The 19,522-nt window shown below is 32.0% G+C and overlaps 1 protein-coding gene across 1 annotated transcript in view; it reads right to left on the reverse strand.

The window, feature by feature from the left end:
- The window catches only part of NUP107 (nucleoporin 107), a 36,154-nt gene that overhangs the window by 7,129 nt on the left and 9,503 nt on the right, over positions 1-19,522 (reverse strand). Inside the window, exons 7-20 of the mRNA XM_016148469.2 lie at positions 19,200-19,327; positions 18,483-18,531; positions 13,468-13,539; positions 12,987-13,075; positions 11,310-11,388; positions 9,629-9,742; positions 7,023-7,113; positions 6,810-6,886; positions 5,000-5,059; positions 4,231-4,376; positions 4,071-4,119; positions 1,489-1,558; positions 961-1,079; positions 200-238 (exon numbers count right to left, since the gene is read on the reverse strand). Of these exons, the coding sequence (XP_016003955.2) occupies positions 200-238; positions 961-1,079; positions 1,489-1,558; positions 4,071-4,119; positions 4,231-4,376; positions 5,000-5,059; positions 6,810-6,886; positions 7,023-7,113; positions 9,629-9,742; positions 11,310-11,388; positions 12,987-13,075; positions 13,468-13,539; positions 18,483-18,531; positions 19,200-19,327 (1,182 nt within the window). The remainder of the gene's footprint in view (positions 1-199; positions 239-960; positions 1,080-1,488; positions 1,559-4,070; positions 4,120-4,230; positions 4,377-4,999; positions 5,060-6,809; positions 6,887-7,022; positions 7,114-9,628; positions 9,743-11,309; positions 11,389-12,986; positions 13,076-13,467; positions 13,540-18,482; positions 18,532-19,199; positions 19,328-19,522) is intronic.

The raw sequence follows: 19,522 nt of genomic DNA on the forward strand, positions 1-19,522 counted from the left end.
GTAAAAATTCATACAAACATGGATTTCTGCTGTTAAACAGAAAATTCTAAAAAAATACACTTATGATAATTAAAAGATCTCTTATGGATTCTTATGAATTTCCTGCCACCAGGTATTAAAATATTATCATTCTAATTTTTGTATCCATGAAAATAGTAAAACAAACAAAAAAATGAAATTACGGATTCTCAAAGTTTACCTGTATGTATGTCTTTAAAACCTCAATGGAAACTTCTTCCTTCATAGGAAAAAAAAGATATAATTCAATTATAAACATAACTGTTTATGTGTACTAGCAACATATCTAATAAAAAATTCTGCTATTAAATAATTTTAATATTTGTTATTGAGCAATAACTATATGCTAGGCTAAGTGCTTAGCAAAGTTTATGCACTGCCTAATTTAACCCTACCATATTCTTTGTGGGTAGTTACTATTACTGTTCAAATTTTAAAAGAAAGAAACTAAGACTTATGGAAGTTTTATTTACCTAGAATGACAAAGCTATAACCTGCTGAGTAAGGCCGTGAACCCAGGAACCTTACCAAAACCCAAGCTTTCAACTGCTATATCATTCTGCCTTCTACGTGTTCTCTGACCAAAATGTTATTAATTATTTAGGAAAAAAGGAAAAGAAAAAAGAAAATAAAGGTTTAAAATCTCACATAGAACTTAGTCTGGTTCAGTTAGCTTAGCTGATTAATTGAGAGTTAGGTCCTGATGAGTATTCAAGCTACGTTCACCAAAAACCAGGTGACAATCAGCATTCTGCAGCCACGGATGAGAACCCAAACATGTCACCCACAGTGAGTTATCACTGACTGACCGTATGGCACTATACAGAAGACTTCTGCACCCTTAATACCATTTCTAAAAACAACAAAAAAGTAGTGTTTTCTTGATGATAAGTATAAAGCATCAGCCTTGCAGAGAAAGGTAAATGGTTCATTTTTATTTACCTTGGTCTGCAGTCCCAGAGTGCGAAAAAACAAAATGAGATGAGTCATGAAGCGAAGCAGGTGTCCAGGTAGGTTATTTCTGCTTTTGGAAAGCCATTTGCTAAACTCTTCCATCAAACCTACAAGCCATCAAAGCAAAAATTCAATGATAGGGATAAAAATCAAAAGAAGATAAATAAACATTACCAAGAACACTTACCACATTCCTATAGTTCTATTAAGTCACTACCTCATTGTTAATAACCATCATATAAAACTTTATAACAGTTAAGTAGATAGAGCATTCAAATAGGCTGGTATTTATAAAGATTAAAAGACTGGGTAAGTCGAATCCATTGCTTTGAGAACTTTTTACAAAATTACTGTAAGAACACATAATGCAATATACACATGACATATTATTGAACTGTACACTTGAAACCTGTATAATTTTATTAACCAATGTCACCCCAATAAATTTAATTTTAAAAAATTACTGTAAGAAAACAAAGAACTCATACAAAGTAAAATAAAATTATAATATCTTACCATCAATGTCTCCCAGGATAAGGAATTTTTGAACTACATGATAATGTTCTTGATTCTCTTCTAGAACTCTCTGAAAAAAATTTTTACATTTTTCATAAATCTTCTAGTGGTCATTCTGCAGTATGTACTCATTGTTAAACTAAAAATGTCAAACTCTGAAGAAACATAAAGTTGGAAATGAAGGATCTTAGGATCGAAATAAAATATAGGAAGGATAATGCCTTTGGAATATATTCAAGCCTTACAAACCCAGGAATAAACAATATCTTTGACAGCAGAGAACTATGATAAAACAATCTGATCTTTGTAAATGTTATTAAACTTTTTAAAAATTTTATTTATTTTTTTTAATATTTTACTACTGTTTTCTTTGGGATTCCATGGTGGAAAGGGCCATGTGACCTAAGCGAAATAAACTATAAAGCCTTCTTCCAGCATGAATAGTTCTTAAAAGCATTTTTTGGGTATTCTCTTCCACACATGGCACCGAGAGAATAAAAATCATCAAAATAGTGAGTAGGCGCATAGCAGAAAAAAACATTTACAAGTAATCTACAGCTGGATTTCTTGAAGTAAATGGTTCATTTTTATCAAATATTTACATTTTTTAGTTGTCTAAATTTTCTTTCAGCATTTATTCTTTTTACATTGAAACCTTCTTCCATCTGGAATTTATTTTAATACACGGCATAAGGTAGGGATCTAGCTTTGTTTCCCTTCTAGATAGTCAATTATATCCACACCAGGTATCTAAACCATTCCATTTCCTCTAAAATGAAAGGTCACCTCTGTCATCAGTTTAGTTCTCATCTATACTTAGATCCAGTATGGACTTTTGTGTTCCACTGATTTATTCTCGTGGCAGTTCTGTACTGTTTTGCTGTATCTTTACATTGTTTTATTATTAAAACAAGTATCCCATAATTATTGTCCTTTTTCAAATTTTCTTGCCATTCTTATTCTCTCATTTTCTGTCTAAATACAATCCCCTAACGCTTTAGGTTTCTATGTTAATTTTGGAATGAATGACATTTACATTAAATCTTCTCGTCCAGGAACATGGTACATCTATTTATTCCTGTTTTTCAATAAGATTCTATAGTTTCTTTCTGAAGTCTCTCAAATCCTTGGTTAATTTTTATTTCTAGGTATCTTATAGTCTGACTTTAATTTAAATGGGATGGTTTGGGAGGGCTCTATCCTTTTCTAACTAGTTGTCACAAGTATAGAAAGGCTAGGATTTTTATAACTTTGTTTTGCATTTAAATACTTTAACGAGAACTTATTAATTCTAGTAACTCGAGTCTTGAGTTTCTAGATTTACGCTTTCATCGTATGTAAATGTTCCCACCTTTCTAATACGTATATCCATTCTTTGACTTTCTTATTTTCATTAGCTGAAAATCTCCAAAATAATAGACTGGCTTTATTACACTTGACAAAAATGCATTAATTTCCTTACTATACAAAGAGCTCAAATACAATATAAGGAAAAGATAAAACCCAAAAGAAAAATGAATAAAATATCTGAACAGGAAACTCACAAATGTTCAATAAACAAAAGAAAACTTGCTCAGCCTTATGAATACACAGAAAAATGTGAAACTGTGCACTTCTACTTCCTACCTTATCTGATGAATTGGCAAAAATAAAAAGGGTGGTATTTGGGACAGGTGAGAATATAGGGAAATGGAAACATTAATAAATTACTTGGGGGAGTATGAAGTAATTGTTATAACCAGTTAATTGATATAATATACATACACCCTTCAACCCAGCAATCCTGCTTTCAGGAAATCTATCCTAAAGAAATAGGACAAGTAGAAGAGCATATATGTATACAAAGATGTTCACTGCAGGGCTAGGAACAAACTAAATATCATCAAAAGTATAATGATTTAAAAATTATACATCATTCTACAGAACGTTAGGTACCTATTATGTTGTTAAACCTATATCTATGAACATTGAGAAAGTATCAATAAATAAAAAAAAAAAAAACACTCTAAGTTGAAAGGTATATAGTATTATGAGAAAAACAACAAAAACCAAAATCCTACATTAGACTGTCTACATTATTTATATATATTTGTATGAGTATGAAGAAAGGTATGGAAGGATACATATCAATATGCTTTATCATCCCAGGGAAATGAGAATAACCATAAAGGGATCGGAAGGAAGTTATTATAAAGTTTTTATTTATACATTTTTGCATTACTGTGTTCCAACAACATACAGTTATTACTTTGGTTATTTAAAAATTTTAAAGAGTACTACTTTAAAAAATATTAGATTATTTTGAGACCTAGAAAAAACAAAGTCTTGTTAAGTTTCCGTTATGTGAAAGATAAAAATTAATAAGAGTACATGCATATCGCATATTTAAATGAAACCAACCCTAAACCAAAGAAACAGAAATGATGTAATACTTATATATGAACGTCTCTCCTTTGGATAACAGAGAAAAGAAGGGAGAAGATAAGGTTTCACATATTTTTTTGCCTTTCAGTGGCAGTGTACAACATAACATTTATTGTTTCCTATTGCAGTTATTATAAAATATTCATATTAATATTTACCTTTTTATCAGTAGCTTGAAGTTCTTCGAAAACTTTTTCTAAGGTCCAACTTCAAAAGAAGAGATAAAATAATATTAATAATGTAAACAGGGGCTACAAAATAAAACTTGACAGAGCATACTACAAATCACCATGACTGAAAACAAACCAACAAACTCACTTTGCTTCCAAATATTCTCTAGGGAGTTCTTCAGTTTCATCCAGAGTCATTACTGATGTCCGGATCTCCTGTTCTACCAGACTGTCCACCATCACCCGAAAGTAGGCCCACACTGTATCTTCCCAGGTGTCACAGACAGGAAGAAGCTTTTCCCCAATTCCAAAGTAGAAACACACAGACATGGCCAACAAAAGAGAAAGGAAAAGCAGTTACATTCACTAGCATGGACCATAAAGTAATGACACAAAATATTGTGGACTACAAAATATCAAATAATCCCACCTCCACTACCAAACCACATCTTCTAATAAGTTTGAACTGTTTTTTTCCCATACTGAGTTCACAACAACATTAATTTTCCATGCTGATATAAGATGGTGTTTCAACTATTTAATATAATACCCCTCAATATAGCTATAAAATTTAGAGGGTAATGGAGTTGTAAGAAGCACACACACATATGTAAGATAATCCAAACAGTTACTGTGCCTTAGTGATACACTTATTCATAAAGCTATGGGTACTATATGTTTTTAATAAATATATGTTGTAATTAAATTTACAATCTTAGAAGGTGAAGTCTGGTTTCATGTATTAATATATCACTTGATATATGAAATACATCATATTACGTAGCTCGAGTTGCTATTCTATTTCATGACTATCTCTATCATTGCTACTCTTAAAAAATAACAAGTTTATAACATTTATCATATATTTTATGTATCTGATTTAATTTTATGAAATAAGATTAAAATAGACTGAATACCTGCTTGAGATTCCCACTTAAAGCTGCATAAATTGCTCTCTCATATCTGTTGAAAAGCTCCTGAAATACAATAAATATAAGTAAATTTGAAATACTGGTTATCTTAGAATGTCAATTTTTTTCGTAATCTGAAATTCTGCAATGTCTTCTAAATTGAACTTATTTATTTGATAGTTTCTAAATTTTAGTGAAAGATCTATTGGGGTAATAAGAAGGACTCCTCAGGTTGATGACATATCTATGCTGAAATCTTTAGGAAAAGTCAAACATCTAAATTTCAAACAGGGTAAAAGCAGATTCAACTCTAATGGATGCTTTATTTACAATAGTCAAATTTTATTCCAGGTAAAACCTGTATAGGTGGTTTCCTCCATAAAGTTTCTAAATACCTAATATTACCTGATACTGACCTAAAAACATGAAAACAAGGCACTTGGAACATGTCAGTCATCAGTTTGCATCAAATTTCTAAACAATTAATTATATTCATCGAATTATCTCATTTCCAGTTTTCTTATCATCTGTCAGAGACTCTCACTATATGGCTGAGTCCTCCTCTGCCTTTTGTCTCTCATTACTGGTCCTGACCATTCTTATTCCCTTCCTTTCCAGGCCCTTATTACTTAGCGTCTGAATAATTCTGACAGACTCCTAACTGGCTTCTCAACCTTAGGCCATTCAATTTTTAAGTCTATTTTCCACTGCCACACTAATCTTAAAACACTGCTGTCATGTGCCCTCCAGGTTTTAATGGTTCACCACTATCTATGATAAAAAAAAGTTCAAATTCCTTATAGCAGCACTTGATGACCACCACTGCCTCTTCTTAATTTACCTCTTTCAATCATCTTTCTCATTACAATCAGTTCTGTTACATTGCTTGTTTTGAAAATGTGAATTTGTTCCAAGGCAATTTATATATCAAGGAACAATTTGAATATAATGCAGATTTTCCATCTGCTTATGCACAATTTCATCCACAAGAAGCGCTAAGTGAATGAAGAAAACTATACCCAGTTGAACAGGCCACTTAGGAATACACAAAAGTAACACACTTCAAACATCTACCAGCTAACTCAGTTCATCAGTTATTATAAGCTAAACTGATAACACCGAGTATTACAATTTTCTGTCTGATTTCAGACAACCTCCTTTTACCACTTCCTAGTAATCCACAAGCAGCAATCCTCTGACACCCAATTCCACAAACTTCAGGTCTCTTTCAAGGTAAAGTGCCACATTTATTACAGTATTTATGTATTTCCCAACCATTTAACAGTGTGAAACTGTACTGTTTCTATTGAGTGTTTATCTTCTGATGTATCTCTTATGGTTTTTGAGTATTGTGCTCTTAATTCATTTTCCTCCCAAAAGTTCTGTGGGTTTTTGTACAATTTTGCATGCTGCAGTGATTTTTAGGCATGCGTAAGTCATGTCATAACCTATGCATCCTACCTAGAATTCCTTCTTATTTTCATGCCCAACAACCTAAATCTTACTAAATTTTAAAAGTTCAATTCAATTCTCTCTCCTGGAAACCAGCTTTAGCCCAGTGCTTAGGCTCAGAATTCATGTGGCACCTCCTTCATATTTTTGCCTTAAATCAGTGTTTAATTTTTAGTTCTCAGTGTCTAAATAGCTCTGATTAGTATTTACACCTGCCAATTTACTGTTTCTGTTCCTCAACTAGATTAGAATTTCTTTGAAAACAGGAATTTTAGGCTTATACTACTCAAAACTATAGCACCTTCACCAGACCTTCAGTTAATTAGATTAAAAATCAATCAGGAAATATTTTATTATATCTTACATCTTCTGCCATTCTCCAACAACTTATTTTCCAAATGCATCTATAAGGATTCCCTTCGACCGGCTCTAATTCTGTTCCTATAAAACAGTAAAAGAAATAAAATATAGTTTAAAAAGAAATCTTTCCTCCATTTCTAAAAAGAAAAACTTCACAAAGATTGGCATTTAGAGCTAAATATATTCCCAACTCTCAGAATAAAATCTACTAAAATACCTCCATTAACATTAGGGTCATGATAGAGCTTCCAGCCTTCAAGTGTCGCAGCTCTCCATGCCTGACCGCAGCGTTTACAGAGCCGCTGTGCCTTCAGAAATAAGAACAAGCAGTTAGTCAAGGAAGAGTACTTACGCCTTATAGAGAAGTGTAAGCAATATGACAGGATTAGATAACTTCTGGCACAGATGTTACAAAAGATGATGTAGATAACTACTGATGAATGGCATTTCACTTTATTAGTGCATGCATGTCTCTCTGTGGTTTCTGACTTTCTCTTCCTAATAATCCCTTTGCTCTTTGACTTTTGGGCTTACCAACAGGCTCCCATGGTGCCCACACACATTTAATTCTGCTAGAGACAAATGAGGCTAAAAGAGATTGATGACCTATGATTTATGTAAAAGTATTACAAAAACATTGTTAGTTTCTAGAATGACAGGGTGCTACTTACTGTTCATTCACTCTGTTGATATCTCTTTATGTTAAATGTGGCCAATCAGATGAGCTTGATATACCAGGAAGACAGATATGTTTTGTTGTTCCATCATCTCTGTAGGAACCATCTTCTTCCCCATTCTTATGGTTTGGGTAAATCTAATCCTATCTCTAAACTTTAGGGTTATGAATGTGATCTAACAAGAATCACCCCCAAGGCTTTTGCAGGAGACATTGAGAAAGAGATACATTCTTTTTGCTGAGGATTGCTAGCTAGCAGGAAGATATAAACTGCTCATGGCCATTACAGACAGGAGTGGCTTCTTGAGAATGGAACCGGAGAAGAGGAGGGCAGAGCCAAGAGCTTGGGAAAGAGAGAATATCCTAATGACATCTTCTGAGTCCCTGGATCCTGCTTAAAACTAGATATAACCCTATATACTTCTCCATTTCATGAACCAATCAATTCCCCCCTTGTAAGCAACTTGAGTCGGGTTTCTTGAACCTAGAAAACCTGATTAATATAACCAGTTAAAGAATATCTCAAACACTGCTCTGGATTTCTGGTTTTAAAAAATTTTGAAATAAATATTGAAAGCTATGTAGAAACATGAAAAAATGTTTTCATATGCTATCTAAAAAAACGTACGATAAAAACTGAATGTAGGACCTCGAGAACATTATTCCAAGTGAAATAAGCCAAACACAAAAGGACAAATATTGCCATGATTCCATCTATATGAAATATCTAGAACACCTAAATTTATAGAGACAGAAAGTAAATTAGAATTTACCAGGTGCTGGGGGAAGAAGGAAATGGGAAGTTAATGCATAATGGATAGAGAGTTTTTGTTTGGGGTGGTAAAATATTTTGGAAATAGTGGTGATGCTTTCACAAAATTGTGAATGTAATTAATGCCATTGAAATGTACACTTAAAAATAGTTAAAATAAAAATTTTGTTATACAGATTTTGCCATAATGAGTAAAAATAAATAATATACCAAAACGAATGAAGTGTACAGTTTAAATGGGTGAATTGTATGGTATGTGAATTATATCTCAATAAAGATGTTAAAGGAAAAAGACCTCTGAATGTATACCATGATTATAATTATGTTAGAGACATATAAAAAAAGGGCTCTAAGTTAATACAAAAAAGCAACCATCCATGGTTATGTAAAGATAGTTTTTCATGCCTTCAGTAATGTGATCATTTAAAAAAAAATAATAATAATATATATGTATATATATATATATCCTGTTTACCACAGCAATAGTGGCTGGGACTTAAATATTTTCTAACTAAATGAATATGTGATATCAATTTCTTTTCTTAAAAAATAAGAATGAAGCTTAATAACTCAAAACTTATTACTGTAAGAAATTACTTAACATATGCTAATGGTTTATAACACAGAACAAACAAAACTTTGAAGTAACATATTTCCATCTAAAAGAACATCACCAAGAGTACTGCAAAAGAAGTACAACATAACACCTAGAGCTCGAAGAAGTTCCTATGCATCAGACTGCCTCATGTAAGGAGTCAACAATGCCATCCAATAAGTTAAGTAGATACTTCTATTCTACAGGCACACCTTGTTCCACTGTGCTTCACTATATTGTACTTCACATGTGTTGCTTGTTTTTTTTTTTTTTTAACAAACTGAAGATAAGACCTTCCACCAGCAAAAAGATTACCACTTGCTTTATTATAGTGTTCTGGAACTGAACCCACAATATCTCCGAGGTATGCCTGTACATATAAGATCTTAACTACTACAAAGAAGACTACATTTTTAAAGAGGTGAGATTAAAAGGAAGAAGTTTGAAGGCCATTGTAGTCTTCAAATGCATGAAGAGTGTCACCTAAAAGAGTAACTAGGGTCAGACTTATTCTCAATTCTTAAAAATCAGAACTAGAAATAATGGGTATATGCCTGGGGCATGCGGTACAATACAGGAAGGCAAAGTCTGACTTCACATAAAGAATTTTCTAAGAGTTGTACAAACTAGAGGACATTGCTTTGTGCAGCAAAGTGTTTATCACTGGAAAAGTTCAAACAGCAGTGTTAGATCTAGATACACTGTCAAAGATTTATTATTGCATTGAGAAGGCATACTAAGTGATCACAAAACTGGACAATCAGGGTGTACATGATTTACCTCTTCTGTCATTCCAGCACGGATGAGAGTGAAAAGATACTTGAGTAATCTAACTTCATCTTCTCTATCTAGATCATCAAGGGGCATTTTCTGTCTTACTGGAGCATCAGGGTCCTGTGAAAAAAAAACCCAACTATAAATCTTTTGTGCTCACATACATTTAAACATTATCAAGAGATGGTATATATCCTGCGTTTATTACTAAAAAAGATTCATTTATAATTTAGTTAATTAACACAGGGAATGAAAGTGTCCCAAGTGTTCCAAATAGCCACACAACTGACCATTGCTATTCAAAACAGACTCTTGGCCCACAAAGGTACATGCCTCAAAAAAAAAAAAAAAAAAAAAAAAAAAAAAAAAAGACAGAAAAGAAAGGTACATGCCTCAGTCAGGAAATATGGAAATACCACTGGCACAACCCAGCCAGATAACTCTAGAAATGCTACTCATAATCCAAGATGACTTAATTTTTACCCTATTATACTAACCACATGGCCAAGATAATTCTAAACAGAATCAGGCCTCCATGGAAATGAGTATAGAGGAAAAACTAAAGGAATCTCAATTAATTCGGTGAGTAGAAAGTGCTTAGTTGGTACTTTGTGAGGACCTACGAGAGCCCATGATGGGGTTAATGCTACATAAACAACAGCAATGCCAATAAAATTTTTTAAAAACAGATTTCCAATACCCCAAAACAACAGTGAATTGAAAAAATGAAACAGTGATTCCTACCTACTTCGCCTTTCACAGATAGAAAGAAGCATGCTTTAAACACTTGGGAGAACAAACTGTCCTCACTTTCCCACAAAGAGTACACATGATCTGCATGTTGAATTTCAAATGAAAAACTATTTTAATGGGGCTTAGGAAAGGAAATAATTCTTATTCCAAATGTTATTGTGCATGGTAATACAACTATCAATCCATAAAATGGAATGAACAATAGATCAATTGGCTATCTTCACAATTATTCTGTAGACAGATACAATCATTGGATTTTGGAACATGGTCTCTTTTTGGAAAAAGGAAACCGCCATTTTTCAGATGTGAAGGGGAAATGATTTTTAGTTGCCTGCTACTGGGTAATTTAGCTATGATTTATTTCAAGCTCTTCCAGTAGTTCCCAAACAATTTTAATCAAAAACTACTTCTGCTACCAAATGGAATTTTATAAATTTTTTCAATTGTTACTTATTTCTCCCACTGTTTATGATAAACATTTAATTCACAAGCTGCCACCTGTCACAAAGCTCTTCTATCTCTTTATTTTTACAATTAGACTCCTTTTCAAATCCAGTTATTCCCATTACTCGATTTCTAGAAAGACATTTCTAAATTCAAGCTAATTCACAAAGCTTTATTTTTTTTCCTGCTTTCAACATAGAAGAGCTTTCATACGTCACCATATTAAAGAATCAAACTTGTGATAAGATCAAAATTATTTTGTTTTTAATGATGGCAAATCAGGAACTCTTTCTACACCTTCTTTTAAAATTCACATCATAGGTCACAGATATGTTTAAATACACTCCATCGAATTCACATTCAACTCGGAGTTAAAGAGAATGTTGCAAATCTTTAGGAAATGAAAACAAGGATCCAACAGAAGAAAAGTTCTCAGCCTTTAAAAAAATCACCTAACTTTAAGACAACTTTCATTTCAAAGAACATTTACCAATTCGGTGACAAGAGGACGGACACTTCCTACATAAGAAGATAGCTGTCGCTGTTTCAAGGTATGCAGAGTATTTTCCCTGAAAAAAAGGTAGAATTTCTTTTAAAGGAGTAACTTTAACAGGTCTATTTAAAAAAATAAATCAAGTCGAAGTAAGAAAGAATACAAACTCAGAAAAAAACATGAAAAAATGCTAAGTTTTAAAGGGCATTTTTCATTTTAGCACAAATGACTACAATTTTAATACATTTTTGTGTCCTTATTGGCCATTCATCTATGTTTTGTGAGGTATTTATTCAAATCTTTATACTTTTCATTGCTTTATCTTTTATTACTGATTTGTAGTTCTTTATGAACTATGGGTTCTATATGTTTCTTCCAATCTGCAGCTCTCCATCAATTCATTTTCTCAATGATGTCTTTTAATAAGGAGTTTTTAATTTTGATGAAGTCGAATTTCTGTCCCGATTATTGTTTGGTGACCTAGGGGAAAAAAACACTTGCCTATCCCCAGGTCATAAAGATGTCCTCCTATGATTTCCTCTAAAAGTTTTGTGGTTTTAGTTTTTACATTTAGGACTATGATCTATCTTGAATTAACTGTTGGGTATGTGATACAAGAGAAGTATCGAGGTTTATCTTTTTTCACATAGATATCGTTTTTTTCTGTGGTTTGTTGAAAAGATATTCCTTTCTTCATTGGATGGCTCTGATGCCTTTGTTAAAAACCAAATGACCATATAACTGTGGGCCTGTTTGGGAGTTCTCCATTCTGTTTAATTAATTAGTAAGAAAGGAAGACTAAGTCATAAAAAAAACTTGCAGAATCTTAAGGCATTTTAACTTAAAAAAATTTTTTTTTCTGAAAATGAAAATTTGCTTAGAAAAATCAGTACTCAAGATTTACACAAAAACCAGTTGTACTAAATTCCTAATTAGCCAGAGAAAATATATAATTGCTTACAATAATTGAGAAGTATTAAAGGATATAGAGAAAATTTTTAAAAATCACAAGTAGAAACATGGTTCAGTATCTTCTTGATCAAATTATGATTATTAAGAAAATATAGCAAGATGATTGTCTGAAAATATGAATCAGACCATGTCATTCTTTTATTCTCAAGGTTTCCCATTACATTTAGCATAAAGTCCCAAACACTTACCTTAGCCTGCCTGTAAAAGTCCTATCTATATGAGCGGGCTCTCGTCAATCTCATTTCCTACCATTCTTTTCTCTGCTGTGTTCACATTGGACTCCTTTTGCAAATATTTTACCTTCTTGGGGTCTGCAGTTTCTGTTCTTACTCAATGCTTGTCCCTGGATTTCTGCATGGTTTGCCTTTTCTATTTCCTAAAAGCCTCTTACTCTTCCTCCTTGTTACTTAGACAGAGACTTCCCTGATCACCTTTTACTTAAAGTGGTACCCCCCTTTATCATCCTTTATCCAACAACTCTTTGGGTCTTTTTTTTTCTCAAAGCTCCTAATACCTAACAGGATATATATTTGATTATTTGCTGTCTTACTCTCTTAAATAATTACAAAGTCGATAAAGGCAGGGGTTTTTGTGTGTTTTGCTCACAGACTGAATTAGTAAGAAGTGAATAAGAGTTTGCTGAAAGATGAATAAACAAAACCCATGTTAAGTGTCTTTAAGAACAAAAGTTTAGTGACTTACCAATATACCGATTTTGCATAAAACTCAATATTATCAGAAAAATCTCCAATCTCATCTTTGGCAATGCTTTCTAACCAATCTACTACCAGCTAAGAAAGAAAAAAAAAAGAGAGCGAGATTATTAACTTCAAAATCCACTGGTATTTTATTTGATGTACTTTAATTAAAAAAAAAAAAGGTTTCTGATTCAAAAATACCAAGTAACAATTTTTCCAACCACTATTTTTACTTTTTTAAGATATATAAATATTATGGCAAAAGAATAAAATTTTCAATAGGAATAATATAGTTTTTAACATTCCTGGAAATATTACGTCTATTATTTGAAAAATAAAGAACAGGTTCTTAATTCCTTTTAGTTACAGATAAAAAGATCAAAAAAATTAAGAAAGTTTTAAAGTAAAACAACTTCAGTTCTTTTATGGTATTTATCTTTTTTTTCCATGTTTCATAAAAAAATATTTAAAAATTTTAATCATACCTGACTTTGTCGGACAAGTGAATCTCTCTGAAATAATGCTTCCACAACTGCTTTTTCACTAGCATTAAGAGCCTATTTAAAATATACATATATATACGTAAAGGAAAGAAAGAAAATACTCTAAAAATATTATTTCAACAGAATGGTAAAAGCAAATCTACAATAAAGTATATTTAATCACCAACAAACATTTTACCACACAGAAACTCAGTATATTCATCTATGAAAAAATTTTATAAATAAATTTTGAACTGCTAGATCAATTTGTGGCTGCTTTTACTTGATATTTTATTTCTTTGGCTACAGTATAAATTTAAAAATTCTGTTTTCTACAGAGATATTGTTTTAGAAAAAATAAAACAAAATCAAACAAAAAAAAATAATAAAGGGATGGATGTAGCCATGTGACATATTATAAAACTAACACTTAAAAACATCTTTTTATTCTACATAGTAGAAGTTAATAGGTGATAAAACTCAACAATCTAAGGTTCTTAAGACTGACTTTAACAACTTGACAAAATTATTAGCAAGTAATATTAAGCAGTACAGTAAAAGGACAATATGTTAATCTAATCTATTAATCTATCTTATTCATGGGTTCAAGAAAAGCCACATGAACATCTAAATAGATGATAAAATGTCATTTGATAAAGATATCTTTACAAATTACAAATAGAAGAATAGTTTGCTAATAGATTTAGCTGAAGCCTATAGCAAATATTATACTTAATTATAAAGAAAGACACTCCTTTTAAAGTCCAGAAAGTAAAAAGAATAAGAATTCCTACAATTATTAACTTTACTTTAAAAGTTCTAGCTTACATATAAAACTAGGGGAAAAAAACTAAGTAGTAAATCAGTATGAAAAAAGGAGTCAAAAGTCATCGCTATTTGTAGATAATAGGACCACCCACCAGAAAATCAAGACAATTAATGGAGAATTATTAAAACTAAAACGTAAGATCAATAAATAGCCAAATAAGATGAATAATCTTTCTAGATGTACCCATCACTTGGTTGGAATAAGTATTCTTAGAATAAATTAAAAGACAGTAAAAAATATTTTAGCTAAACAAAGCACATTAACAGACATATGTAACTGAAATAATTTATTATAAAAATTATACCTGTTTTCTCTTTTTTCATTATAATTACTTCAAACATGAATTACTTTTGTAATCAGAAAACAAAAAGTAATTAAAACCCAGAACAGCATCTGGTTTTTATGGTTTTAAAGGCATATTTTTATTCAAGCCTTCAAAGAACAGGTAATTCCTATATTTTTCAATCAGAGTACAAAAAAATGATAGAAGATTTATGAACTTGTTCTGGAGAGCTAGCACAATTCCAGATACCAAACTGGATGAGGGTAAGTTACACACAAAAAAAGAAAATATGTTTGGGAAGTTCTAAATAAATTATTAGCTAAGAAAATTTAGTAGTAATTTAGGAATATATCATGACTCAGTTTATTCTATCATGACTCAGATAATTCAACATTAGGAAAACTGTTAATGCAAGCTATTACATTAATAAATAAAAGCAAATATCAACAAAAGCTAAAAAAAAACTGACTGCATCCAATATCCATCCCAACTCTTAGCTAGTTAGGAGGGAAAATAAAAATCCTTAATCTGCGGTAAAACAAAAGCATTCTTAACAAAAGTCAGAGACATGAAAAGAATGCCCACTATTACTGATATAATTGTATGGGTGCTCCTACTCAATTTAAAAAAGGTAAAAAATAAGAGATTAGAAAGGATCAAAAAAAATTCGCTATTTGTAGATTATTGCCAAAATAGAAAACCTGATAAAATCAATAAAAAACTTACTGGAGCTAATAAAAGAGTTCCAAAATATGGCCAAATGTGAGCTTTACACATAAATCACTAACCTTCTATTTGATAGTAGTAACTAATTACAAAACTTAAGAAAGAAAATCCATTCACAATAAGATTTATATAGAATTCTATAAATAGCACAAATCTATATACACTCTAAAAGATCTAAATAAATGTGGAGATATGCCATGATCATAAACAGGAAAATTAACATGATAAAAATGTCATTTCTCCTTAAACTAATTTACAAATTCAATATTATTTCAATAAATATCCACAGCTTTTAAAAATCAGAAACTGTAAAGTTCATCTGGAAAAAATGTATGCAAAAATAGCCAAAACTTTTCTTTTTAAAATGAGGAGGAAGACTAACCCTACAAGATATCAAAACTTCTGAGCTAGAGTGATTGAGTTGTGTAGTACTGGCTTTCAAATGAATCAATCAATAAAACAGAGAAGATATGATAAATGATGTATAAGTATGTATAAGTATGATATGATAAATGGTGTTGGGATAAATGGATATATGAAAAAAGTTAATTTTCTTGCTTCCTTCATAGACGAACTCACTCCATATGAATTTAAGAGCTTATTATGTAGAAAATAAGAGTTAGATTTAGAAGAAAACAGTAGAGAATACATACACACACACACACACATACATATATTTTTAGGTGAGCAACCTTTGGTTGACCTCACAGATTGCAAGGACCTTATCAGCTTACAATCTCTTATTTTTTTTTATTTTTTACATCTACAGCACCTGGTCTTCCTAGGTTGTCTCTCGTCCAAATACTAACCAGGCCTGACTGACCCTGCTTAGCTTCTGAGATCATTTGAATTTGCCAATTGGAGGGAAGATGCCTCATTGTTTTCATATGCATACCATTGATCATTAGTGAAGTAGAGTATTTTTCATTCTCAAGCACTTATATCATATGAAGTTTGTGTGCATATCCCTTACTCATTTTCCTATTAATTCCTCAGGATTGGGCTTGTTCAGAAGATAGTGAATGACAAAGGAAAACATGACAAATGTGATCAGTTAGATACAGAAATGTCTGCTTTAAAAAGACCCCTTAAACAAAGTTGAAAGACAAGTGACAGAAAAGGGATTATCTTTAACACATGAGGAATTAAGAGGAAAACAAGCAAGGGATATGAACACAAAATTCATATGATATAAATGCTTAAGAATGAAAAAAACTCTACTTCTCTAATGATCAATGATATGCATATGAAAATAATGAGGTATCTTCCCTTCAATTGGCAAATTCAAATGACTGATATCAGAGTAAACATTTTCATACACTGTGAGAGTGTAAAATAGTATAATCCATTAGGAAGGTAATAGAACAGTCTCTACCAAACTTTGACCCAACAATTTCACTTCCAGAAATATAGGAAATACTTGAATATGTAGCTAAGTATGAAGAAAAATATTCATTACAATATTGATTACTACAGCAAAAATACTGAAAACAACCTAAATATGTCTAGCCAAATGTTCAAAAAATTATACATTTATGCTCTGGTACACTATGAAAAAATAAGGAAACGTAGTAAATTGACATTTAAAAAACTAAGAAATATTGATGAATAAAAAACTCAGTATAATGTATAGATGAAATCATGCTACATGTTAAAAAACACAAACATTATGTGTATATAGACTAAGGAGACTAAATGAAAGCTACTGCCACAATTCCTGCAAAAAATGATGGCGGCTTTGGCTTAAGTGGTGGCAACAGAAACAGATGAGTGGTCAGAGTTGGGACTGAAGAGCCAACAAGACTTGATGATGGATTAAATTTTAATGATGAGGCAGACCAGGGTCTAGACCAGTGATTTCTAACCTTTCTGGCACCAGAGAGTGGTGCTCCTATGAGAATCTAATGCTTGATGATCTGAGGTAGAGTTGAGACGGTGATGCCAACACTAGAGAGCGGCTACAAATACAGATGAAGTTTCACTCGCTTGCCCACTGCTCACCTCATGCTGTGCAGTCTGGTTCTTAGGGGCCATGGATCAGTAGCAGTCCATGGCCCTGGGGTTGGGGACACCTGGTTTAGACCCTTACTACTCAAAGTATAGTATACAGACCAACAGCATCAGCATCAACTGGGAGCTTGTTAAAAATGCAAAACTTAGGCACCATCCCAGACCTACTCAATCAGAATCTACATTTTAACAAGATCCCAAGTGACTCATGTGCATAGAATAACTTGAGAAGCCCTGGTTTAGAAAATGTTCAGGTTCCTTGGAAAGCTGGCTATAGTGCTATCTAGTGAAAGATAAAACTGAGTTTGGCTTTTGGCAGGCTGGAGTTACGGTACTTGAAAGGAAAGGACAGGACAGGACAGAACAGAATAGAATCATAATACAATAAAAAAAAAAAGTGCAGGCTCTCGAAGGGTGGCAAAGTGGCTGTGTTCTCTAGAGTCTGCTAAGAGGAAGAAAGAAAAATACAGGAAGACCATTTATAGAATGAGATAGAGCCAGGGTACTCTTTCCTTTTAGGCTCTATCTTCTCTCTGCTTGGAGTTGCTATGAGGAGTCTGCACAATTTAACAACTTGACTAACATCCTTGTTAGGAACCAAGTCACTGAATCCTCCAACGCTTTACCCAGGTAGCATAAAAAATAAGCCCCTAAGCTTTGGCTGGACGGCCTGAAGGACCACCTCTTAAATTTCCTAGAAGTTCAATGTTTGATTTAGAAGACAGTGAAGCATACCCATCTTCACCTTTGAGGGCCCTCTATCTGAAGGTAGAGCTCTCTAGACTGCCACAGTTATTCTTTCCAAGGTTTAACCATACGTTTCACATTGATATTCTCATTTTCTCTTTAAAAATAACCCCCAAAACAACAATAAAAAAAAAAAACTATGTGTGTGTATATGTATGTGTAAACATGCACAGAAAATGTCTGGTAGGATGTAACATCCTATTGTTAGACTGAACAATAAGAGCAATAAAGAGGGCTTTTAACTTCTACTCTATAATACAAATCAATCTTTGAATATTTTATAGTTTATTATATCTTTAATTTATTCGCAAAAATTTTTTAAATGAAGAAAGTCATGATAGAGGATCAAAAATCAAATTCTACTACTAAAAACATTTTAATTTTTAAGCATTTATAAAGGAAAGATATTAACATAAAACTTACAGTAACTGCAAACATATTTTCATCTTCTAAGGCAGACTGTATCCTGTCTCTGAAGAGAAATAACACAAAATTAAAAAGTCGTATTTCACATAAATATACAAAATTACCTTTTAAGCTATAAACATCACAAACCTACTTTCTAAAAAATGAGTTTCAATTAACTTAGCCGTCATGCTTTAAAAACAAGATATAGAGGTAAATGCCTTCTGTGTCTGATATTGACAGCCAAACAAAACTTATACTTATTAAAAAGACATACTACAAAGTCTTTAACAGCTATCTGCTAATGCATACATCTAACTTTTTAATATAAAGTTTTCGCATGGCAAAAACGATATGATTTTCTTTCAAGAATGAGAGAGAACAGAACGAGAATCAAAACCACTTAGCATCTGAGAGAAGGAAAATTTGGTTAACTTCATACTTGCACATTATATAATTCTATCTGTTAGTTCTTTTCTTTAACCTATCTTCTAAGTATAGTAGTGTTTTAGCACTTTCCTTAAATCTTTATACATATCCAATTTTTGGCCACTACCAGCTTTATGACTGGATATTCCTCTTCTCTCTAACTCATTCCTGACAATTAAGGCATTAGAAATGATAAATATCAAAAACAGAAGAAACTATTTCTAAATACATCTTACTCTAACTTTTATTTTGCCTGTTGGTTTGTTGCCTTTGTTTGTTTCACTTATGACTCCTATACAACTTTACCTATACAAAGAAGCCAGCAGCCTCCACGTGACCATCTCCTGCTGAAGAAGCCAGAGCATACTGGCTGTTTTTGAAAACTTCTGAAGTCCAGGTGTTGCTCGGCTCACTATTTTACTCAGTATATTCACCTGAATTACAAACACAGAGGTAAGGAGGCTTTCTATAATTCTAAGTAACAACTTTGTATTCTGCAAATATATTGGGCTAAAATTAATTACATGTATTGCACATATTTACTTCATAAATTTTTTCTGCCTATCTGTTTTATTACTGAATGTAATGTAATATTCCCACTAGAAATGGCCTTAATTTGAAGTAATGTG

The sequence above is a fragment of the Rousettus aegyptiacus genome, unplaced genomic scaffold (genome assembly GCF_014176215.1).
Source record: "Rousettus aegyptiacus isolate mRouAeg1 unplaced genomic scaffold, mRouAeg1.p scaffold_m13_p_2, whole genome shotgun sequence".
Lineage (NCBI taxonomy): Eukaryota > Metazoa > Chordata > Mammalia > Chiroptera > Pteropodidae > Rousettus > Rousettus aegyptiacus.